This window comes from Lingula anatina, chromosome 8, assembly GCF_051362555.1.
Source record: "Lingula anatina isolate TDL-2025a chromosome 8, LinAna3.0, whole genome shotgun sequence".
Lineage (NCBI taxonomy): Eukaryota > Metazoa > Brachiopoda > Lingulata > Lingulida > Lingulidae > Lingula > Lingula anatina.
The window spans coordinates 18,676,793-18,702,423 of record NC_141774.1 but is presented as its reverse complement, the minus strand read 5'-3'; the positions used below and the strand labels follow the sequence as shown (position 1 = coordinate 18,702,423).

General features: G+C 37.3%; 1 protein-coding gene across 6 annotated transcripts; it reads left to right on the top strand.

Annotated features, from left to right (window-relative positions):
* Nucleotides 1-3,160: 3,160 nt before the first annotated feature.
* LOC106165273 (sodium-dependent phosphate transport protein 2B) lies at nt 3,161-25,570 on the top strand. 6 transcript variants are annotated; one of them, XM_087018956.1, is made up of 11 exons: nt 3,161-3,181; nt 17,570-17,602; nt 17,777-17,882; nt 18,385-18,513; nt 19,005-19,148; nt 19,591-19,782; nt 20,206-20,324; nt 20,744-20,897; nt 21,413-21,556; nt 22,164-22,346; nt 22,767-25,570. In XM_087018956.1, exons 1-11 carry the CDS (start codon nt 3,176-3,178, stop codon nt 23,522-23,524), a joined length of 1,968 nt encoding a protein of 655 aa, XP_086875082.1. In that variant the 5' UTR covers nt 3,161-3,175; the 3' UTR covers nt 23,525-25,570. The 6 variants fall into 6 exon arrangements, with proteins under 6 accessions (XP_086875082.1, XP_086875083.1, XP_013398891.2 ...); XM_013543437.2 differs by lacking the exon at nt 3,161-3,181 and adding an exon at nt 8,609-8,912; XM_087018958.1 differs by lacking the exon at nt 3,161-3,181 and adding an exon at nt 8,719-8,736.
* Nucleotides 25,571-25,631: the final 61 nt, after the last annotated feature.

Genomic DNA, 25,631 nt, shown 5'->3' with positions numbered 1-25,631 from the left:
GTAGTGCTCGAATTTTATATTGAAACGTCAGCAAATTCATGCGCCTGACCAACGGTCAAATAGTGCCGTAAAAACAATGTGTTGTAGATTCTTCAGTTTGACATTGTTTGGAAAACAGTAAGTATTTTCGTTTAAATACAACAGTAGAAGTTTGAAAATTTTTAACAAAAATAATAAGTGCATACCGTTCAAATTTTCTTGGGCGATTTACTCGCGGAATCATATTTGTACACTACCATCAATTGTTCGGGGAAACACCGACGGTTTCCACGGAGTTCAAGAGAATATCCGGTGTAACGTTCTCAGATTGTTATCGGACCCAGGCCATTATACTTGTGTTTAAATTGCAATAAAGGAAAATATGGTAATAAATATCAATTCATAAACAATTAGTTGTAACAAGGTAGAACCCCGGGTCGTATAAACGAAGACTTTTTCACCAAGGCATTTCCTTCATGATTGAGGCGCTGTTGGCGTCGTTCTTCTTTAAACAATGAACATTTTGCCCAAGCTTATATCTTTATAACGTGTAAAGCAAAAAAAAAAAAAGAACAAATATTGTTTACGTTCAAAGAACTGGAATTATTGATCACTTGGCGAACAGGCTCGATCAGTAGGCCTATATTTACGACGGTCTTATTACCAAATATTTCAGCAACGTCACATCTGGCTGTCTGGATTGCTTGGTTGAGCTACTAAGGGAGAAGTTTGCCCAACTGTCGCAATACAAGATAAGTGCAACTATCGCACGCTGAGACATGGAAGCACTAAAACTACGACAAAAAGTAGGGTCTGTAGAATGATACAGCGCCAACACAGTGCCTATTTCTAATAGTGGTCGGGACATTAGGGTCTACTGAGTGTTTCTGCTACAAGTTTACTCAAGTAGTGGTCCGTTCTTATCATTTGCATAAGTCTACAAACAGTAGACATTTCCAGACCATCTCCCTTCAAAGAATACGAGGTAAAAAGCGTCAAAATAGCTTAAATTGAGCGGTTTTGACCGTAAATTGACTCATCATATTTATTATATTTCAAAAGCGTATGTGGAAGGTACGGTTTGTAGACTTGTGGAAATGATGCTTAAAATGAATGCCCCCCCCCCTCCCCCCCCCCCCCCCCCCCCCCCAAAGTGAGGCCTGCGTGGCGGGTTGACTCAATATGGAAACCGAGTATTATTTTTTTTTCTTTATACATTTTTTTAATTCTCTTGGAAGAAATTAATTTTCAAGTTTTTCACCCCCTTCAGAGTTAAACCTTTGACAATATTTGATAGAAAACTTGGACTTTCAATATTAACAGCCGTTTATGGTGTTTTTCTTAGGCCTATACATATTTGTGAGAGTGGACAATGGACAGTATGCCCGATGTAGGCTAACTGTGGCTTAATTAAGTAAGCCTTAAGTAAAGAACAATATACAGAAAATGATAACGTGTTATATCATACAAATTAAGCTCACGAACTTAAAAGTGCATAGTCTTAATTACAGAGCAAGCGCAGGCCTTAAGCTAAATAGATAAGATAATTAAAGGCTGAAGAGGAAACAGTGTTGAATTTAATATAATTTGGGTTCGGCAGGTGAGCAGACATCACCATAGTCATTGTCATCGCCTCCTTCATCATCATTATATTATTATTATCATCATGAGGTCGACGCCAGTGCAGGATATGGACGGCGGGATTTAACTTGATGAAAGCCACCAAAAATTTTCGCTGTGCAGTTCAGTAAAGAATATCTGGAGAAAATCCATTTTTGTCTCTTGTAGAGAGTATAATTTATGTAAAGCCAACAACATGCTCTGCAGAAATAATGTCAATACCATATTTTATTAGCATAGACAATATACTTATAAAATACGTTGCAAAAGATACAGGCCGGGCATGGAAAGTCCAAAAAGTTATATTTTTCCTGAAAGGTCTCTGTATATCTCATATGAAGAATATAAATTTTTTCAAAACAGATGGAATGATCTCAGAAATATAAATGAAATCTTGTTTCATACTCGTGAATGTAGCGGATTCAGACAGTGAAAAAAAAAACTGACTTAGGCTTCGTTCACATGCAATGTCTATTTTCTAAAAATCTATTTTCTATTTGCGGTATCTTGTAATCACGGTCTGTGCCCTGAATACCCCGCGGCGTAATTACTGGCAGCGCCGAGAATTAATTACAGCTTTGGAGGTAACTGGCTCGCGCTGCCAGTAATTACGCCGCGGGGTATTCAGGGCACAGACTGTGATCACAAGATATACCGCGAATAGAAAATAGATTTTTAGAAAATAGACATTGCATGTGAACGAAGCCTAAAGTCAATAACTTTTGTATAGAGATTTGAAATCCTGTTTTGCGTAAGTTTCTCGCATATCATCTTTTACATATGTTTGTATGTGTATGTTTTCTGTTTGCATTGAGTACATTACAATAAAGAGAAATAAAATCTATGACCAAATGATCTGCACCACTGATAAAAACATTCCCCTAAATAGGTCCACGTGGTCACTAGAGTTCCACGCTGCACGTTATAACGTTGTCACATGTTGCAAAGCCACGTGACAGCAACATGTCGTGTTTGGTGGGGCGTGTGTAAGGGGCAGACGATCTCCTATTCTTTACGTATGTTCCACTAGAGGTCAGCTGCCTGATGACGTCAATTCTATACAAAAAAAAATGCTTACATCTTAATATGATTACAGCTTTGTCTCTGGGAAGCTTACAGCTCATTGATACTCTGATCTCTCATAAATCCTTTAGATATGTGACCAATGAATTTATAAATTTACGTGTGCATGGATTGAGAGGAGTCTCTGAGGCTAGTTTGCTGTCAACTTTCGGTTTTATAACACAGCAGAATCATACACATGTAGGCCTAGGTAAATTGCATACTTTTATCATTTGCACTTTTATTATAACTCAAACTACGAATTTAACATACTGACAGTAAAATAGGCTATATAAGAAAAATAAGAAATTCACAGCACAGAAATGTGCATAGAAATGTGCATAGAAATGCCCAATTAAAGGGCCGCAACAAGCGCCCCTGACCTCAGTTTCATATCCCTTAGGTAACTGACCTCGACCGTCAACAGAACTGAGGTGTGCAACCGAGCCACCTGCGATTACCAAAGAAAAGTGAACAAAAGAACGACGCGGCAGTAACAATAATTCGTCTGGCAATGCAGGTTAAAAATGTGAAAAATGTTTTGCTTTGTAAAGAAAATGGTACACAAGCAGGTCCTGTGCATGTCCCAGGCACAGTCCTTATTGGGTGTGATTCATTGTTAAGGGCATTGTAACCCTTTATTATCATCCAGATACCGAATCTGAGTTTTTTCCTGCATCATCTCGTTAGTCGCGCAAGCTACTCTTGAATGAAGTGCAGAGGCCCGGATGTTACTATAGGCCTAAGCCCCAAAGTAGAGACGCGGGAGAAGTCTGGCGAGCGTGGTGATTAGAGAGGTAAAAAGAAAAACGATTACCATTCCGGTTTAATAATAATAATAATAATAATAATAATAATAATAATAATAATAATAACCGCGTGTATCTCTATAATGTAATGTAATGTAATGTAATGTAATGTAATGTAATAATCCCGCCCCTCCCCCAAATAGTGGGAAAACAGTGGAACAGACGTCAAATGATTACAATTCCGGTTTAAAATAATAATAATAATAATAATAATAATAATAATTGGAGAGAGACCAACAAAAATATGCACTTATAAAGTCCGTTTGTCTATATAAGACAAATAGACCAAGATAAGCTCTATACAGACCCGGGACCGTTATTCTGAGATAATCCTACATGTACTTTTATTTTTTGGTAAAGGCATATATCACAAATAAATCATGTTGATAGTTTTAAAAGCACATTTATTTAAGTCTTACTTGTTATCTTAATTCTGTCTCCGTGTTGGTTCTGGTGTACAATGTACATTGTATATCCTACTTCCGGGTGAGCAACGGAATGCGTGGAATGCGTGGAATGCGGAAGTACAGTATCATTCGTTTTCTCTTTTTTTTTACTAGAGTTATACCATTCGAAAGGCTGGCCTACCCGTACTATTTCCCGAGAAAAAAATGTGTTTTGTCTTGTGAAATGAAAAAAAGCCGCGTTTGGTTTGACAATTGTTACATGTCGAAAGAAATATATAACTACTAAGATAATATTCTACTCTAATGTAATGTATTCTTAAACCATGGCCACACCGTTAAAATGACTTCGTATCATTAAATTTTTATCTTTCTTTCACCAGTAGTATTATTGCGCCTATTTTGTAAAAAAAATAGTTATGTCTGGATCCAAAATATTTACTCTATTATACCACCTTGATTTTTGCGGACTATTTCCTCAGGATAAATTCTTAGTTTTAGTCCTTTAATCTTTCACATTAAGCGGTATGATGGGTGTACTCGCTGTATATTATTTGCACCACAGTGGGGTTTTACCCCTTTCATTATCTCTCCATAAGTTCACTTCCTGCTGGTAATTGGTCGTGTCCAGCGCTGGATTTCCGGTTAGGTGACTCTCATTGCGTAATAAAAGAATATATATATATATATATATATATATATATATATATATATATATATATATATATATATATATATATGCTAAAAATACAAATTATATATCAGAAGTTTGTGGGCCATGGTCACCACGTTTATCTCCCTGGACAAATGTATCTCGGCTCCCATAGGATTAGTAGGGGTTAGGGGTTGTATATGGGGCAAATATCACCAGTATGCTGTACTGGAGACTCAATTTTGACCTTTATGTAATTAGAATAATGATTTGAAATGTATGTTTGAATACTGATGACTTTATCTGATCCTGATCTTTCACGTCGTCAAGCATCTACACATGTAGGCTGCCCATAGAAACGGCAAGATGGTTTCGAACTCCAATACATCTTTAAAAAATGTCACCTTTGTCAAAATTACATAGGTGACGAGTATAACTACATTCCTATCTGTAAATTCTTTGAAAATGAAAGATCACAACTGATTCCGCGAAAGGTTTGGAACAAACCAAACATTTCGAAATTTTACGATTTATTCTCTTCAAAATATGTTCGTGTTTTTAATAATTTGTGTAATTTCATTATTCATTTAACTAAAAGTGTCAGCTTCCCTCCTGGTTTAATATGCAACTTACTATTTAAATATATATTTTTATTATGTGTATCATGTGTACATTATTCAAACTCTGTAGTCTAACTGACTAAAGAGAATAAACTAATTTGAAACTGAATCCTGTATAAAGGTGGGTTTAAATATGAAATAGATGCGCGTTTCGCAACTTATCCGGATAACTGAGCGTTGTGTGAACGCAGCATTGTTGTAGTTCTCCGTTTATAGCGTAGATCCCACCAGGATTCTCGCGAGTTGATTTAATTTGAGCCCTATCATTTATACTGGTAATTTATGAATTTATAATAAGTCAGCACAACGTGTGCATAAAATATTGCGCGTGTCCACAACGTAAACACGGAACGCTCAATGAAAACAACGTGGCCACAAAGCTATTGACAGCGGTTAAATTTATATACACTGAGATGATGTCTCATGAGAAGTCGGCAATATTGAAAAAAAATGTTGTTGAGAGCGACGGGTCCAGTTCTTGTATAAATCAGATTTTAACACACACACACACACACACACACACACACACACACACTTATTGGAAAAATTTATAAATGATTCCTAGAAAAAAATTGATGTTTTTGTTTTTATTTTCTATGCTCAAAAATAGCCAACACTGTGGAACTGCCATTTCTCCCCTTCAGAACAGGGTAATATCCCAAGTCAGGTGCTGATATGTAGCTGTTACACCCGTTCACCATCATACGTTTTAAAAGAATTATTTTTGTTTACTAATCCTCGTCACAGACAGCCGCCGCCCAAATATTCAATTTTGTCTGGCCTAAAACAAGGCATCAATTTCTACTATGTAAATACTCGTAAATGACATTCGTGACCTTGTTTTGCCCAAAAGTAACTAAAATGTCACCACGGCATATATAAATATCTTGAAAACAAAATTTAAGACCATTTATTTTAGTTTATCGTGTTTTATCTTGCTGGTCTATAGAAATGTGAACTTACAAAAAGGCTCTAAAAAGTAAACATCGCTCTCAGCTTGGTCGCGTTCACTGACCTATTTAAATATATGGCAAAAATATGTGAGAAAAAATAGAAACCGCATATAGTGATGTATCCACATGAAGGACAAATAAAAAGAACGAGGGACTGGATTGGGGGCTCACGACTCAATAGTCGCAGTCAATACAGTGAGGAATTTTCCATTGAGGTAATAGCTAGCCACTAACAAAGTGAAAGCAAATGACCTGAAATACAACTCACTGGTGAAAGGCAGAAAAGTTGTGGACTCGTATAGTCGGCTTCAACAAAGGCCATTTTTATAAGATTGTTATAAGCTTTTGAGAGGCAGTGCTAGTGCATGTGGCCTTGACAGGTTCTGCATGTGACCTTTCTGAACTCGCGTCATCGTGCACGTGCGTACTGCTCGGCTGACTGTGTAGGCCTACTGACAACTGGATAACGCACAAACGCACACACGTACGTGCACGCACACTCACGATATTCCTCACTTGTAACGCACGCAACGCGTCTTCTTTCTGCATTAGGTCTAAAATGCCTTTGAATATACTTTTAGTTATTTAAACTGTTTTAGACGGGGATTGAGTGTGATATTCATCTGACCTAGTCTCCTGTAGAAATTGCATCTTTTCTATCTAATCATTATACTTATATATAAACTGCCATTGCCAAAAGATTAATAACACCTGCTGTGCGACAATCACGCAAAGATCCCTGTACGCATTATTAAACGTATCAGTCAATTTACGTGCTCTCATTACAAACCTAGAGACGAACGTTTGGCGTACCCTTTAATATCTCAAACGCTTCTAGTATAGCCTGCTACAAAATTGAAGAAAATTCAACAATTTTGTAAAAGACTACAAGCGACCCCTGTGGTCAGAAATCACATTTGATATACATGCATGTACCAACAGTTTTATGCTCTAATATAGACTATGTGTTGTGGCTCTTGTATTATTTCAAAAGCCATCTCAAAACTACCAGACGTTACCTAACTCACTTTAAGCAAGGAGTTATAACTCCTTGGTTTTACATAAGCTAACTAGGTTATAAAGATGGTGCAACAATTGTAAGAAGAATAAAAGGACGCACTTATGTATAATTTGGACCTTTTGTAACAACAGTCTGTAACAATCATAAATCTTTTTTTTTATTGGGTACCAGCATCTCCTCAAATATATTACACCAGTGTTTAAAACCGATATCTTTGTGAAAAAACAATGACATAACGGGGCTGTTCATAGTTCAGAACTTCAGAATGAGTTAGGTCGCAATAGCCCGAATAACTACTGCACACTAAGGGCTTGCTACCAATGAAACAATAGGAGCATTCTAACATATAAAAAAACAAAAAACAAAAATCGAGTTTTAGACGTATTTGTAATATCCTTGACGCCTTAACTCACTCTGAACGGCCCTTAGTCTAGTCTGAACGCAGTCATCCGCGACTGCAGTCTAGTCACGGCTTGCCGAGCAGATTGAGAGCCGAAACAAATATATTGAAAACTGTTCTAAATTTACATCTTTTTATACATGCAGATAAAAGTGCGCGTAAGGAATTTTTTATCAGCATGTTTGTTTACACAGTACAAAACTACACCTAAACGGCAGACTGCATTGTCAATAAAAATCTGCTTTCATGTGTGGTTGATAACTTGATTACATTATTTATAGACCCACCACCTCAAAAATGACTTTAATTTAAGGTGGTCATTGTAATCTTTGAGCCTCTTCTTGTGGTGACTCTGAAGAATTAGTATTCCTAGCTAGACTTCAGGGTGGGGAGGAATGAGAGCATTGGTGTAGGGGTCCATGTTCCTCCCTACCCAGGTTCTTCTAACATTTTACTTGTCACTGATGCATGGGAGAGGGAATAAAACAACGAACTCACATGTTCAGTTCCAACTCATTAGTTCCTTTATTAGGTCCAAGCATTCAGCATTTATACCCATTATCTACAGGGAATCTATCTGCATGCCACAGTGGTAGCAACTCATTTAAATACTAATTGCAATGCAATAGATAACAAGTGACAGTTTCTTCTTATCAGTTATATCAGTTCTACTTGTCAGGTATACCTTTACAGAGGATGACAAATATTCATTCAAGACCGAAGCAAGGTGGATGATAATATGCTGACTGATTATATATACATGATGTGTATAAACGAGTGAGTTTATCACATGCCTTCAGTAGACCTTAACAGTGGTGTTTTAAAACCAAATCACTTAAACCCCCTTTACATTGGACGGCGTCCTTTCTGCGTCCAGCAGTACGGCCCCATTTGAGAGTTAAAGAAGTATAATACTTTACGTGCCGACAACTGGCAGATCATTGAGCATTCATTCTGATACAAAATCAATGCTCATGCCTCCTTATTAAGACCACAGCGATGCCAAATTTCATGGTCGCAGAAAGGACGCAGAAGGGACGCCGTCCAGTGTAAAGGGAGCTTAACATTCGAGATACGGAAATGATTGTGAACTGGCATTATTTTCTTCCTCATTTATATGCAAATGAGTTCAGGAAGTTCAAGTAGGGCCACCTCTACCCGAAATATATTGGGCCGAGCTCGAAATAATCAGTAGATGCACATGTGAACTTTTAAGGTAATACACGTGATCGTCGCGCCAACAGGAGCGCTTAAGGTCGTTAAAGCAAACAAACCGCGCTGCGCTCGATTTCGAAACGTGACTCTCCCAACCGCTAAGGCAACGCGACGACAAGTTTGCCGACCAGTAAAAAGAAAGGATATTTAATCGAGGATTTCGACATGTCTGGAAAGGTAATCTAATCATTTTTATATTTGCATAAGTTTTTAGAACGTTTTGTGAAAAATCCCTGGAGGATTTGGTCTGCAACTTGATCTTTCTGGATCTTTCAAGTCAAGAAGGCCCGTACGAGCTCGGCCTCAAAGTGAAAAACAACTTGCGATTACCATGTAGCGTTTTTTTTTTTTTTTTTTTTTTTTTGTTTTTTTTTTTTTTTTTGACATTTCACCGAGGGTACCGATGTACACAGGGGGCAAAGACAGCTCCTCTTCTTTGTCTAGGCTTCTGAGGTAGTCCTTTATTTTTTAATTTTTTTCTTTTTTTAAAATTTTTTTCTATCTTTTTTTTTCTTTTTTTTTTTTTTTTTGTTTGTTCCAAACTAGAAAGTAAAGTCAAAATCATATCTAAATGCCCATGTTTAAATTTAAATTCAAGCCGAGACCAACTTTCGACTTAGAAAAAAGTAATTTTCCTATCAGACGGGGCCTAGGTGTTGTTTTATCATAATTAGGTCAGTGCACACGGGGACAGGTAAATGCTTGTTTTTCCTTCAGTCGCGAGACCCTGGAGAAACGTATTATTCTGTGACCCAGACGCTCCAGTAAGTACCCTCGAATTTCTTTTTGATTTTTAACAACATGTTTGGTGCATATATGTACTATTTATAGGTCATGTTGACCAGAACCAGGCGCCATCACGCACCGTGCGTTACCGTTCAAACAATATTGTATGTGGTAGTGGGTCCTTTAGAGTAAATGACAGTTACGCTCCTTTGTTGTAAAATCCAAAAAAAAAAAAAAAAAACTTGATTCTATCAATTTCACAATCAACACTCAAAATTTTGCTCAATCTCAGGCGCGGCTGTCACCTTAATCGATTAAAAAATATAAATAACATGAAACGACTTTCGAACACCGCACAAGTCTACCTAGATGAAAAACAGGATAATAAAGGCAATTAATTAAGTCGACAAATATGGGGTTGACGTTATATATATATATATATATATATATATATATATATATATATATTGTCACTGCTATCAAATCAACCTAAAACAAAGTCTACTCACCTAAATCGTCTCTCCGAGGCAAAACTGCCACGGTCTTCGTCCATGTCGCTTGAAACCCGCCGAAGCCACATTTCTGCAAAATTAATCGTCAACTTCCAGAATTAAATTAAGGTGTCCAACGCCGGACTCTAAATGAAAGTGTCCCGAAATTAAGAATTGTCGGTTCTACATGTGCATAAGGACATGTATAGCTTGGGCACCTAGTACTTTGTTTTACTGTGTTACTTTTAGTGTATTTCTTAAAAATATGAATCTCAATGTATTAAAAATATCCTCAATTTACCCAATTCAATCTGAACTCGTTTTGTCACTTCGATTAATTTCCAGCTAAATTCATTTAAAGCATTTAACAGACGTTTTTATTTTGTATAAGTTATTGTATAGTCCAACTTCTTTATTGGCAAAGAAATTAAATTTTTATGAAAATTATTATTATTGGAATACCGCAGTGACGCACGCTCTAAAATCGACCGCCATTTACGTCACCCTCGTTCATTGCAGCATTCAGCTATATGTGTCACTTTTAGCCTTATATTTTGGGGAAAACATCATGCACAATTTTGTATTTTATATATTTTGTAAAATCCTGTCACTTTCAATGTCGCCTGATTGACGCGTCTGTTGACTACAGAACTACATGTATGCTTCTGTCTTCAATCCCGAAGGGCGATTGAATAAATGCTCTGAAGTGAATAAATGAACAGGCTTGCGCCGCCGAAGGTCAACAGACATGTACAATAAAACCCCTCACCGGCCTTCCGATCGCCAGGTTATTATTTATTTATCATATTTTAAATACCTAAGTCTGCGGCGATGGAGATTGGACCGGAAGAGCTTTCAATGCACTGAAGTAAGTCGACTGCATGGTTCAACCCTGTTTTGTGATTAAATTACAGTTAAACAATTGATAAAACGGGTAAATGTTTTTTTTTCTCCTGTAAAAAAAGATGCTATTAAGTATTTGAGAACTAACCTTACAGATAAATAATTTACGACTTGACTTCTACAGAACAATCGCACGATTTGTATTTTATATAAGTAAACTAATAATTCAAGTTCTTTTGTTCATGTTTCTGATCTACTTAACTTAAGCAAACTATTCCTAGTTAAATATGTTTCTAAAAATGATGCTCAGGTATAAAAAGGTGACATATTGGATAGATCAAATATTCCATTCAAATTTTAATGGCGTTCTCGTTACAACTTTTCCAGCAATCATTATAACGAAATTGGCATGTTGGCCGAGAGATGCGTCTAGGATATGCCACTTACACATGTCCGAAAGTCATGTTTTTATCCTCCAAAGCTTTTTGCCCTTCTAAATTTCGAAATTTAAAAACGATAAAAGCCCTCTAAAAAGTATATTCAAGGCGTATCCACTGCTATGCCTTGGAACCTGGTACTGAATTTCGGGACTTCACGCGAGACATAAAAATACCATAAATGTGCATGATGCACTATACAAAACTTCTCAGTTATTTTCTTTTCTGGAGCGAAGAATTAGTGGTGGCGCGAAAATGGCGGAAAGGATAGCTAAAACCATTTGGGAATTTCGTAATTTTTAGGAAGTGTGATAAACTTCCAATTAAACGTGCAACTTAATTTTCTTCGTGTTTTTCATCTGATTCTACGCTTACGTTATCGAAACAGATTTGACAAATGAAGTGTCAGCGCTTGCCTGAGACACAGTCTAATGTACTTAGTAACTAAATCCTTGGATGAATAAAAGGAGTTAGCTTCCATGGGGCCTTGCTTGCACTGACCTAGACAATTGATTTAAGAGTACAGGAGACATTGACCTTGAAAATATGGGGCTCTTTACAATATGAAGAAGTTAACAAAACACAGCGGGTGCCATTTTATACTTTTTTGGCGTTTTGATATTACGAGTTCTATTAACAAAATTTCACAATGAAATACAGTGATTAATTATCCACCTTTTTTCGCTGTTATTATCCTGAAAAGCTTTACGTGTTTGGATCTCTAGACTATTTTCATAGGCACTTAGGAGAAATGGCGTGATTTAGTTTTTATTTCTTTCTTCATTCTGTCCCAACCAAAACTTCCATTATTATTATTATTATTATTATTATTATTATTATTATTATTATTATTATTATAAATTCACAATGAAATGAAGTTATCAGGTTTAGCAAGCAAATAGTTGGTAGGGACAGGAGTAGGGTATCCATCAAGGTTGTTTAAATTAAAATCAAAATGAAATAAGAAGGCCTTGCCAACAATGTGCGTGTTGTATCCATACTACTATATACCGCGCACGAACGGCACATGCACCACGCAGGCAAATTGATTCAGGTCAATATATATAAAGAGGAAGGATACAAAAACTAAATTACACCCCCTCTCCCGAATATCCATAAACAGAAAATCTATAAACACGTTACAATTTTTAGGATAATTACAGTGTCAGTATATATATATATATATATATATATATATATATATATATATATATATATATAAAGGCATATAATAGGCCTGTGCATAAGTACTTCATGTACCAAAACATATTTTAAAAAATCCAAGAAAATTCAGCAATGTTACCTTTGTCGTGAAGGTAGACCCAAGGTATATCCGTGGAGAAGATACTTATATATGTCTCCTTTTTCAAGTTCTAAATTCCTTTTCTTAATCAAAAATCACTTTTCCTTCCATCTCCATTAAGATAGTGGCCAAAAGAACGGGTTTATAGATTCTAATTCTAGAAACGATTTTGGATTGAATAAATCCTGGCTACGCTGAATAGACAGACAGACAGACAGACAGACAGACGGACAAACAGGTAGACAGACAGACAGACAGGTGGACAGGTGGACAGACAGACAGGCAGGTAGACAGACAGACAGATGCACGGACTATTGCCAAATGTATTCTCAACGCGTACTGTATGCCTTTAGAAGGGTTCAGTCATTTCTGTTTTGTCATCCACGAAATGAAAAGAAAGAAAAATAAATTAAAAAAATCAAAATAACTCTATGGAAATAAAGGGAGTCTTCTTGTACTACATTGTGCAACTTGACAGGAAAATTATAGGCCCCTACCCCTTGTGCACTTTAAATTGTCACCATTTATTCAGGACCTCATATGAAAATGCCCCAAAGTCATGTTGATGTCAATATAACCTGCCAACTTAATTACTTATCTTTCCTAAATTAGACCTTAATATGATATTATCCTCCAAATAAAACTACCCGGTGGCGATATTTTCTTCTGAAATGTACACGAAGGAAATTTTCCAATTAATTAATTTAATTTCAAATTGTATAAAACACCGAGTCCTAGTGAAGGTTGAGTCAAGCAATGTTGATTCTTCAGAGAAAATTGGATTCAGCGAAAAATTCCCGGATATGATATATTATACCTTTAAGTGACATGAAAACTTATCCACCTTAGTCTCTGTAATTATCTTAAAACTTGTAACGTGTTTGGATCCTTAGTCTCTTTTTATGGACGCCTTCCACTGTCACTGTAATTATAAAGAAAATTGTAACGTGTTGGGTTCGTTATCTATGTTTATGGATATGCGGGAGAGGGGATGTAATTTAGTTTTTGTATCCTTCCTCTTTCCGTCCCGATCAAACCTCCAATCCTTTATTATTATTATTATTATTATTATTATTATTATTATTATTATTGAACCTTCAAAATCAAATGGAGTTGCCAGGTTTAACAAGTAAATAGTTAGTTGGGGAGTAGGGTATTCATCATGGTTGTTCAAATTAAAACAAAAATGAAATAGGAAGGCCTTGCCAACAGTGGACGTGTTGTATTCATATATGTACTAAATATCGTAGGCACGCATTAACCACAAAGAGAGAGAGAGAGAGAGAGAGAGAGAGAGAGAGAGAAAGACCCAGAAAGAGAGATAGTTTCTTCAACCTGCCCTGTATTGGGAAAGAAATAATAATGTGTACCTTTTAAGAGGTAAATTGCATGGTTACTCCCACCAAATCATAACTGGCATATTGTAAGGCTCACAAAATCGGTGGATAAGTAAGTTTAGCGACCGTGTTATATTTTTTGGGGTACATTCGGGACGGAGAAAGCCAAAATATGTCATTACTCAATCTGCATATTATTTCAATGTACTGTGTGTCAAAGAGACAAAATACCAGAATAATCAACAAATTCAACATTCCTCCTTTTTGGAATTTCAACCCGGTGTGGCAGGAGTGCACGTCCTCTTAACGCAAGTCCGCCCGGACACTAAGTCCTGGGAATGCAAGTCCTAGGGCATACATTGCTAGGAATGGAAATCCTAGGACATACGTTACTAGGATTCAATGTCCGTAGGACAAAGGCTCCCAAGTAATGTAAGTCCTACGTGTAGTAATGCACGTCCTAATGGGACGTGCGTTCCTAACATTTTAGTAACGCATGTCCTATATACTGTAGTTTACAACAAGAAATGACATGAATAAATAGATATAGAGACATACTAGTTTTAAAGATATAATAAACGTTTGCTTTATTCTATTTATATGACATTTTATCTATTTTACAATGTTTTCCGATAGGCAGTTTATATGCATATTAATGAAGAAACAAAAACAATTTATTTATTTCATGTGTATTTTTCATCTAGTAATCGCAAATTTTGACGTGTTAACACATATTTTTGGCGTACTCCTCCCTCATTGCACAATATGTATGAGCCTGGTTTACCCGATATTTTTTTTAACAAAATAAGGCACCATCCAAAGGCATCCCTTATTTTCATCCTTTGAGGTATATGTACAGTGTATATTATTTCATGTCCTTTTCTACTGGGGTGTACCTTTTGTGTTTTGCTTCGAAATTCTTATTTTCTCTCCTCTCTCTTTTTCAAAACCTTTTTCCTAAGAGAAAAATCACTTTACACAAAACGCGGGATCTCCGTTCTTAGATTTATTTTTCGGTTTACACTCGCTGAAATTAAAAAAAAAACTCAAACTCGATGGAAATTTGCTCTTGGAAAGTATGGGCTGAGATTTAAGACAAATCAAGACAATTTATACATTGAAAATTGCAATAAATGTATATAATGTTCTGCAATAACCCTTTGCTATTTTGGTGCTTTGACACTTAAAAGACAAAAAAAAGTTGTAAATGTAATGAGCACGGAATTTCGAACACATATTAGACATTAAAAACACCATTAAACAAGTAATAAAGGTGGGATAGGTGGAAGGGGGGGGAAGGTCATGTCAAAGGTAGGTCTCGAACCCATAGATGCAACAGAAGGATTCATGAATTCTTACCTTGTAGTCTTGCACGCTAATCACTACACAGACGAGCTGAAGTTGCAAACCTCTCATTTTTGTCTCATATATGGCTCACCAGAAGGATTTCATATACATTTATAGTTTTATCATTTAACAGTATTATTAGCTAAGGATAGGACTTTTATTACTGTCATGGTGTAACAGGAATAAAAGTCGGACAGTAATACAGGTCCTGCCTACTATAATTATGGAACCTTTCCCAAGTAATGTTAGTCCTACAGACAACCATTACCAGGAAACGACGTCCGAAGGACCTCGGTTCCAGGGGGACTTGGATTACGGCTACTTGATCTTGAGACAGCACGGCGGACATGTGTGGTGTACGAAGACGATTGACGCAGACCTAAGTAAAAGCATTTGGGTAAATTAAAATCTATAATTATATTTTAAACACGAAGAGTATTATCATTATTCTAAACAAATAATACATCCTTCTGGCTTTCCCTCGCTGTGAAAATATGCATACATCTAACTGATTTATACCGGGTAATGAAACACAGCAATAGACTGTTCAGTACGTGCGCCGACTTCTCAAAATTCGTTAAAAAGTACCGGTACGTGTAACCAACTATTGTGTTGTTTTCTTCCTAATATATTTTGCATTATGGAAGAATAGCATGGCATTGTGATTTTTAGGTTCATCAACAGATTAAGGTGACACCTGACCGCGATAACAATCGAAGCATAAGTGCTGTCATCAGTGACATGCGTGTATGCAAGCTACCCGCGTCTGGGTGTGACCCTCCGCCAGAGGTCTCTGTAGATTGGCACAAATTATGATGAAAGACCTCTAGCGGAGGATATGTCAATGAGGTGTGCCGGTGTGGCGTGAAATTTTCGTTCTGTGAATAACTTGTACTGCACATGCGGTTCCGGTATGACGAAGTCGTAGTATATGTGACGTTTTATTTACGACGGCCTGCTACCTCAATACCAGCGCCACAGATTGATTTTTTTTCACTAGATATTTACAGATATATCTTAAGATAAATAGACGGTCATTTTGGTCTCTCGCAATAGAGAAGAGATACATATTTTCCGCGGGCGTGGTAGAGGGTACTACTTCAACGTGAATAATCCGTCAGAATGGGTTGTTCACCGCAACAGAGAAATCACGCAACACCTGCTATATACGTATTAATATAGCTCATCGGTCTGGGTCTTAACTTCCAACATTAACGTTATTTCACTTTTGAGCGTTTAAAATTTTCCTTTGACAGTGCACGGAAAGAAATACTTGGACGATGCACAATGGCAAACTGAGATAAATTTTTCAGTAACATTTAGACACGGTCTTTTCAAGTGGGCGTTTTTAAAGTTCGTTTGATCTGGGCATTGTCTAAGTACAGCGCATTAGATATGTATTTATTTGATTAAAAAAACACTTTCAACGAAATATGTTAATGAAATGGTGACACATCGACCTGAGGGTTATTCTTCTCACCCTTACCGCATGTATATAATGATTTGTTTCATTATGACCACCCGGGCTTGACAAGTCAAGTTTAAATACTTATTCCCAAGTCCTGTTGCTGTATATGCATGTTTTATTATTTTCAAAATAGTTCATTAACAATAAATGTCATGGTTACAGAACATATTCACAGGGGAGACAGACACAAAAGTATTATGAGCTGTCCTGTATAAACCAATCAATTGAAGAACTAGAAAAGCACTCCGAGAGCGCAGACCGCCGCCAAGGCAGCGATTTTTTTATTATTGATTGTTTGATTATTGATCAGAATCACCACCAAAAACTAATCATCTCTTCCTTGGCCCACTTTTGACAGTTCCTGAAAATTTCATCAAAATCGGTCCATAACTCTTTGAGTTATGTTGATGACAAACAAACAAACAAACAAACAAACAAAAAAGCAAGGGTGAAAACATAACCTCCTTGGCGGAGGTAATAATCTAATAAATTATATATATATATGTTAACTAGATATTGATTCTCTCCCTTTCTTTCCTCTCTCTCTCTCTCTCTCTCTCTCTCTCTCTCTCTCTCTCTCTCTCTCTCTCTCTCTCTTACACACACACACACAAGCATGCATGCACACGTACGCACGCTAAACCATTCCGTTCCAAACCTGCGTAAACTACTAGGCCCTAAAAATTTATTTTTTGCTTGATATATTGCAGTCCTATCATTATTATTATTTTTTTTTTTTGGACCCTGTTTTTGATCAATTTCAATTAAAATGTTTATGAATTAAATCGCCAGGTGACCAATACTGATTCTTTGTAAACAATGAGTCGTCTGGGCAGATGATTATGAGCTGATTTTCATTTGAATATTTTTTCATCTTTTCAGTTCTCACTTCATGATAGTACGGTTTCCCTTGGGGTAAGTCTCACAAACAAGAGATCACATCATTGCAGACAGGTTGCCCTGGCATATTTTCGAATTTTGGCAATGTGAAAACAATTAATTACACTTCAAATTATTATTATTATTATTATTATTATTATTATTATTATTATTATTATGCTGTGATTAAACATTTTCCTACCTCCACAGGTGAAGAGTGCAGACTCCCTGGGTAGTGGTTTACAGAGCAAGGCAGAGGAGGCCGATGACCCCTGGGAGCTTCCTGAACTGAAAGATAATGAAGTGCCTTGGGGAGGTATGCACGTGTGTGTGTGTGTGTGTGTGTGTGTGTGTGTGTGTGTGTGTGTGTGTGTGTGTGTGTGAGAGAGAAAGAGAGAGAGAGAGAGAGAGAGAGAGAGTGTGTGTGTGTGTGAGAGAGAGAGAGAGAGAGAGAGAGAGAGGAACGAATGAAAAAATACGTTGGGCGTGGAGAAGAAAGAGAGGGAAGAAGTAGGGGCGTGAAGGCCAGTCTAAAATTGTGCTATAACGATAGCGCCAATAAAAATTGTGTGTATTTTCAACAGCAATTCAAAGGCTCCATCTTATAATAAGACATCAAAATTGATAACAGCATATTATGAGAATATTTTCTCACTTCAGAACTGGCTAGTCGAGCAGTGTGCAACATCATGCTGATGTCAAGAGTAGTTCTTATAGATAATTACCGACATCAATTCAGCTACCAAACAATACCAGACAATAAATAATGATCTCTATAAACATATGACAAAAAAATATATATTATTTGCTTATTTCAGAGCTCACTGGCTGGGGCAAAGTTGGCCGTGTCACCTGGATTATCGCCCGGGTGATATTATTAATTGGACTGCTCTACATGTTTATTTGCTCCTTGGATTTCCTAAGCTCAGCTTTCAGATTGTTAGGAGGTAAGTTTGCCAGCAGACATTCCCAGCTATTTCTCTGTTGGTTATTCTGTGTATGTTTTTGTATTGTGCATGCGGGAATTTGTTTGAAATAAGACACCAACTGTTACCCCCACTTAACCTATGGTAGAGACAGGAGGTAGATGGTTTCTATATATAGATTATACCTAAATTCTGGACTTAAATTTGAAGCCAACTTTTAACTTTGTGTCTTTCATCCGAATTCGGGGTCCACGTGCCCATAAGACCCCGGCTAAATCGGGTACACGCAATCAGAAATGAACGAGATTTCTTGCTCGCGGTCTGTTACAGGAAAATGTACATAAAAAATATATGCCTCCTGGGTCCAAGTAAAGTCCAGATGTAATCATGTTTCACTCACTCTCATTGCGATCAATAACAATTAAAAAATATTAACATTTTATCACCACTAAATAATACTGAAATATTTATTCATTAAAGCAATTTAATTTATTTATATCACTTGATTTCAGGTAAAAGCGCAGGTGAGGCTTTCGCCCAGGAAGAGTTATTGGTCAATCCGGTGGCAGGGTTGATGATTGGAGTGCTGGGAACGGTGCTCTTGCAGTCCTCGTCTACCACCACCTCCATTGTGGTCTCCATGGTGGCCTCTGGAAGTAAGTTCTCTTTCTCTCTCTCTGTAACAGTTTGTAGTTTCAGTGTTCTTGCACGGTAGGCCTACTATATTTTTTACTATGTATCCTTGTGTGTTCACTGTCAAGCCGCATCACCATGTGCATGAGTAATAAAGTAGTGATCAACGCGTTGTTTCAGACCTTTAATCATAGTTCCACACTCTCAAATGCAGCGACAGGGACAGGGAGGGTGGAAGAGGGGAGTAAAAGGATAAAAATTTTGCTTCAATTCACTTGACAAATACTGCATAAAATATTAGGATAATTTCATCATATCATTTTGGGCACTGGTATGGAAAACTCTTTTCTCTTGTCTTGCTGTTGTTGTTGTTTTCAATTTTTGGGGGATGGAGGAGAAGGGTACATATTAAACTTTAAAAAAAATTCTCTTCATCTATTTATTTATTATTATTTTTTATCACAGTCATCCCTGTGCAATCCGCCATCCCAATGATCATGGGGGCTAATATTGGCACGTCCGTTACCAACACCATCGTGTCACTGGGCCAAATTTCAGACAGGAGTGAGTTCATGAGGGCCTTCGCCGGGGCCACAGTCCACGATATGTTCAACTGGCTGACTGTCTTGATTCTGTTCCCTATTGAGTGCGTTTCTCGTAAGTATTCAATGTCATCTGAAAAAGCTATCAACTAAAAGGAAAACGTTTTACGGAAGGTGCCACTCCAATGTCGTTAAATTATTATTATTATTATTATTATTATTATTATTATTATTATTATTGCACCTTTCCACAAAAAGGACAATCTGAATCATGTCAATGACTTGTAAATTTTGTGTAATATTTGCACAGTTTACGCCAAATTATTACGGATGTTTTTTTTATTTTACTGCATGTATGTATGTATGTATGGTAACCTCCAACGTGGAAAGAATTCAAGAGTAATAAAAAAGTGATATAAAAGAGTTCTGCAATAATATACGGCATGCCCCAGAAAGTCATATTTATGAAATTGCCCTTTTATTATTCATTTTGTGATTTACTCTTTGGCTTTAAATCTATTTTTTGCTTACTTTTTAGACATGCTGTACCATCTGACCTACGTTATTGTTAACAGCATGGAACTGGTCCAGAACAAAGACTCCAACCCGGCATTGCTGAAGGCGCTCACTTCACCCTTTACTAAGCTTATTGTGGAGGTAATACACCTTTATCAGATATACACTATCCGCGCTTTAAAAAGGTCCCAAAACCTGTTCTCTGTGTCTGTATGCCCTGCAAAGCTACTTATCTTTCCAAGTTCAGACCTTGAGAAAATTAAACAGAAGTACCTAATGCCGATATTTTCTTTTGAAATGTACAGTATGACGTAGCGACCGAAAAGACTGGCACTAAATTAGTAATTAAAAATGACATACAATATTGAATTCAAGTGCAGAGATAGGCCCAGCCATGAGTAGGCTATCAGAAAATTGCTTTTTGTCGAGGAAAATTGAATTGTTCTGACTCTCTACCCTCCACCCCTAGTCTCTTACTCTCCCCCTCTTTTTACTTTCATCTCTCCCTCACTCCCTCTCTCTCTCTCTCTCTCTCTCTAACTGTTCATGTATGTTTCCAGGTTGACAAAGGTGTGATCACAAAGATCGCCAAGAACGAGGTACCGGCCAATACCCCCGTGATCAAACTGAAATGTAAGACAGGAAACAAATTAACAGTGAAGTCGGCCGTCTCTGCGTTCACTGGCTGTCCACCAGCAAACGGGACACTGGCTGGTAAATTCCATATATGTCTTATTAAAAAACTTATATCTATATCTTATATGCGTTTGTACCTAAACAATGTATTTTGTTTAAAGGGATAACAACTCTCCATAATGGTGTGAAAAGTGCCATAAAAATGTTCCCATATTTGCCAAGGTTAATGAATCCGTTCCAATACTCACTTGGTTCGTTTTTCTGAGTCGTATAGGCGGATGCCCACGAAAGCTGAACGCTTCTGATTCAAACATCGTACCAGCTGGATGGATCCAACTCTCCGGGGGGAATATCACTTAATTGCATTCACTGTAATCAGTTTATTTGTCTGACCTTGAGTAGGTGGGTGGTGATTAACTTTCTTGTGCGCTAGGCTTAATTACTCCCCGAGCAGCTCGAGGAGGCGTGTCAAACGTTTAAGCTGATCACACTGATTACACTTATGAAGAATCTCGGCAGAGTTGGATCGATCAAGCTAGTACGATGGGTTTATCTGATCGCTCCCTATATTAATCTGGACCACCTTATTTCAGGTGTATCTTCGTGGCCTGCCAACGCAACCGACCCAATGTCTGCCTGTCAGGATAGGACTGTAGATGGAGACACTTACTGTACCGTCACAAATTCCACTTGCACTTGGACCTACATCTACGAGAAAAAAGACGAGAAGGTTGACTGTAAGTAGGACACGATTTAAATATGTTCTCCCTTTTTTCGTTTTATCTCCGTCCCTCGTAATTGAGAATAACGCCATTTTTGCTACGAATAGCTAAATGACAACATAGACGAATGAAAGAGTGAATGTATAGATAAAGTTTTTTTAATTCAGAGAAAATTGATATTTATTTGAATATGAATTGATAAACGAATAGGTTAATAAACGATAAAAAACAAATAGGTGAATAAATAAATGAAGGGACATTTGCAGGCGCAACGATAGACTTGCCTATCACCTCTGAATTTTTAGTTTCATTCTCATTTATGATTACCTTTTTGATAAAGAAACATAATAATGTCAAACCTTTAGCTGGTACCAATTTTCTCTTCACTAGATCCTTGACTTGAAAATCATTCAATTCTAGCATTTGTAATAGCCTACTAAGATTCTCTTACTTCAAACATCTACATGTATTTTACATCATTATTTGCAAGATTTTTTTTCTCAGTGTGTGAATGGTGTGTGGAAAGTGTCTTTGTCATTGTGTTGAAATCGTCCTGTATTGACTTTAATTTGTGCATGGAATGAAAAGAGCCTTGACTTGAAGAATCTTCTTGGATTTTCAGGCAATTACCTTATGTTCCCGCTGACTAAGATCTGGTCTGACGCGGCCATCGGTGCACTGGTCTTGGTTATTGCCTTGGCCATCTTGATATTTTGCTTGGTCTGCATCGTGAAGCTTCTCCACTCTCTCCTGCGGGGAAAGATTGCTAAAATTGTCAAGAAGACGGTGAACGCAAATTTCCCAGGTGAGTGGATCTTAGAATCATCCTTGTCGATGTATCCATTTTCTAAGTGCAGTTATGTTGAAAATGTAAATACAAGTACTACATTGCATGTGCACCGTTCTGGAGTTTTGGGGACCGAAAGTTGAAAAGAAGTGGGTGAATTCAGATATGGGTTTTTATGTCGTAATTTTCTCAACAGTTTTGGATAAGGTAAAACATGGTGATAAAGAGAATCTTGTCGAAATTCCCATGATTGTGTGTGTGTGTGTTTTTTTTTATTTAAAAGTCAAAAGTACATAATGTACATAATTTACCTTTCAGAACAAAAAAGCTTTGTTCAATATGGATTTTAAATTAGTGTAAATCATTTTATTGCTATGTAAAGGTTCAAACACGCTTTGTATGATTTTTATGAGTAGAAATCCATTTTCTTTCTTTCAGGTAAACTCGCCTGCCTGACCGGTTACTTGGCTATCATAGTTGGGATTATTGTTACCATCCTGGTTCAGAGTTCCTCCATCTTCACGTCCGCCATAACTCCTTTGGTCGGCATCGGCGTCATCCACATTGACCGTATGTACCCCCTAACCCTGGGGGCCAACATCGGCACCACGGTCACCGCCATCTTGGCCTCGTTCACACAGAGCAATGGGTTCGAGCTTGCCTTCCAGGTAGCCATGTGTCATCTATTTTTCAACCTGATCGGGATCATGATTTGGTACCCTTTCCCGTTCATGCGCAAGGTCCCCATTGGTTTGGCCAAAACCCTGGGCGAGAAGACGGCCGGGCACCGTTGGTTCGCCGTCCTCTATTTGGTCATCATGTTCTTCGGACTTCCCGCGATGGTCTTCGCACTCTCCATTCCCGGTTGGCAGTACCTCCTGGGGATCGGTGGACCCCTGTTGTTGTTCATCATCATCATCATCGTCATCAACGCCATTCAAGTGAAAAGACCCGGATGTCTTCCTGCCAAACTGCGCAACTGGGATTTCTTACCAATATGGTGCCACTCTCTCTCCCCTTATGACCGCTGGTGCAACTGCTGCAGCTGCTGCACCAAGGAAGTACCCGCTGACGAGAAAGATCGAGGCAAGGCAGTCGAGGTGATGGTCGTCGGAGAAGACAACATCGGGTACAATTCGTATGGGGACTATCCGAATGGCTCACTGGGTCAGAACATGGAGAGCACGAAAATGTAACAAACCTGACTACATATCTTTACACCTGGCCCCAGTTTCACAAAAAAAATTAAGTCAGTTTCCTGGCTTAGTTGACTTTTATTTCCATGAACGTTCTGTTACACTGCTCCTGGACCCAGTTTCACAAAAAATCTTTAGTCAGTTCCCTGGCTTAGTTGACTAGGATTTCCATGCTCCTGATAGGGTAAGACTTACCCATGTGATCATGTAACCTTAATTGGTAATTAAGTTCTTTAGCCAGGGAACCCGACTTAAGTTTTTTTTTTTTTTTTTTTTTTTTTTTTTTTTTTTTTTTTGTTTTTTTTTTTTTGTGAAACCAGGCTCTCTGCTTCAATAACGCAAACTGACTAACAATGCCGGTGACAATCGATGCGGGTAATATTATAATTTCACTGGAGGAGGGTGGGGTTGGGGGGGGGGGTGCATAACGATGAGGGGACTTAAAGACATGGCCCTACGAATCATGGTGATGGCGGATGCCTGCTAATGTCCACCACATGTTCTTGTAGCTGCTCTGTCGGTCTTATGACATCCAGAATACACTCTGCTATTGCGAGAGAGAAGATGGCTGAAAACAAGTGGTCTTACGTCCGGAATATTTTTTATAATTTTAAAACGGGTTCACCGATTAAGGTGCAGGGTGCCGCCTTGATCAGTCATTTTAGAAAAGTGGTGATTAGTAGGGTCTCAGGTGGACATCAACATCTGGGATATAAAACCGGCAAACTAGATAGACCCCATTCCCAGAGATTAGATCGATCCAACTAGATCGACCTAACTCCATGGGGGTTCACGCTAAATAGCTGTCAGCCGAGCGGGCACGAAAGTTAATTACCCCCTTACAGCTTGTAGTAGGCGGGACGGACATTTAAGCCGGATTATCTGACAGTAATCTAGTGAGACTCCCCACGGGGATAGATCGATCTAAAATCTATGGGAATGCGCCCAAAGATTCAAGGCATTATCTCTATACCGGTTCTGTTCATAATCAAACTTATGTTCAAATGTGATATTATATTATATTATAAATGTATATATTCAGAAGATAATATATGTACTATTTTTAACATTTTATACAGTTTACTAAGTTTGTGGAAAGGGGCAAATTTTCAGATGTTAATAAGTGCACAACATACAGCAGTCTATTTTCAAGTTTATAATGGGTGCAGTCTCAGATTAAGATTTAGAATCAACAATGTATGAAATTCAAGATTAAAGATAGGGAACGGTTTCAATTAATTATCACACGCAGAGTGAATTAACACTGGAGTTCAGTTAAACAACATATTTTTCTTCTGTTGAAGCTTTTAAAATCTGATTAGCAAAAAGCTTCATAGAATAGGGATAAGAGAAAGAGAATCATTCCAGCGGCTTCTTTGATGAAAAAAGACTTTTATACCAAATTCGTCTGTATTTAACGTTGTAAAACTTTAATCTGGTTTCTTTAATACTGATTACAGTGATTTAACATTCACTCAGTTCTGCGATTATCTCCTTATGTTTAATACTTTGACTTACTAAATCTGTACATTGTTATGGTAGAATTTTATTATAACTTTTACTGTTATACGAGAACTGCTTTGGCAATCCTTCTACAAACGCCCCTGTACCTAAACGAGTCTGAAGACTTTATTTAAATATTTGTGCGTACTGATCTGTTTACAATGTGCAAACTTATTATATACTTAAAATAGCCTGTAAAATTCTGAAGAAACTGTAATGACGTGGCTGTCCTGTAGCTTGTGATAAAAGTTTTTTATGAACTATAGTTTAACATTTCACAACCATTCCCGAACTATTACTCAAGGGTGCATAAAATTGAAATATGTATCTCGAAATACTTTACACATTCCGATTGTTAAAGAAATCTCTAGGCTGTCTCTTAAGTTTTATTTAATTTTAATTTTAATACATTATGTTAATTTTAATGCATTATGTTTTATCGTGATCACAAACGTTTATTAACTGTGTTTAGGATTGTCCTAACTATTTTATGACTTAACTACAGTATATGCAATATATTTTAAATAAAATATTTTAAGATGCTTTTCGTTTTGATTCCTGTGAGCGACATAGACCATCGCCTTTGACGGCTAAATTCAGGTAG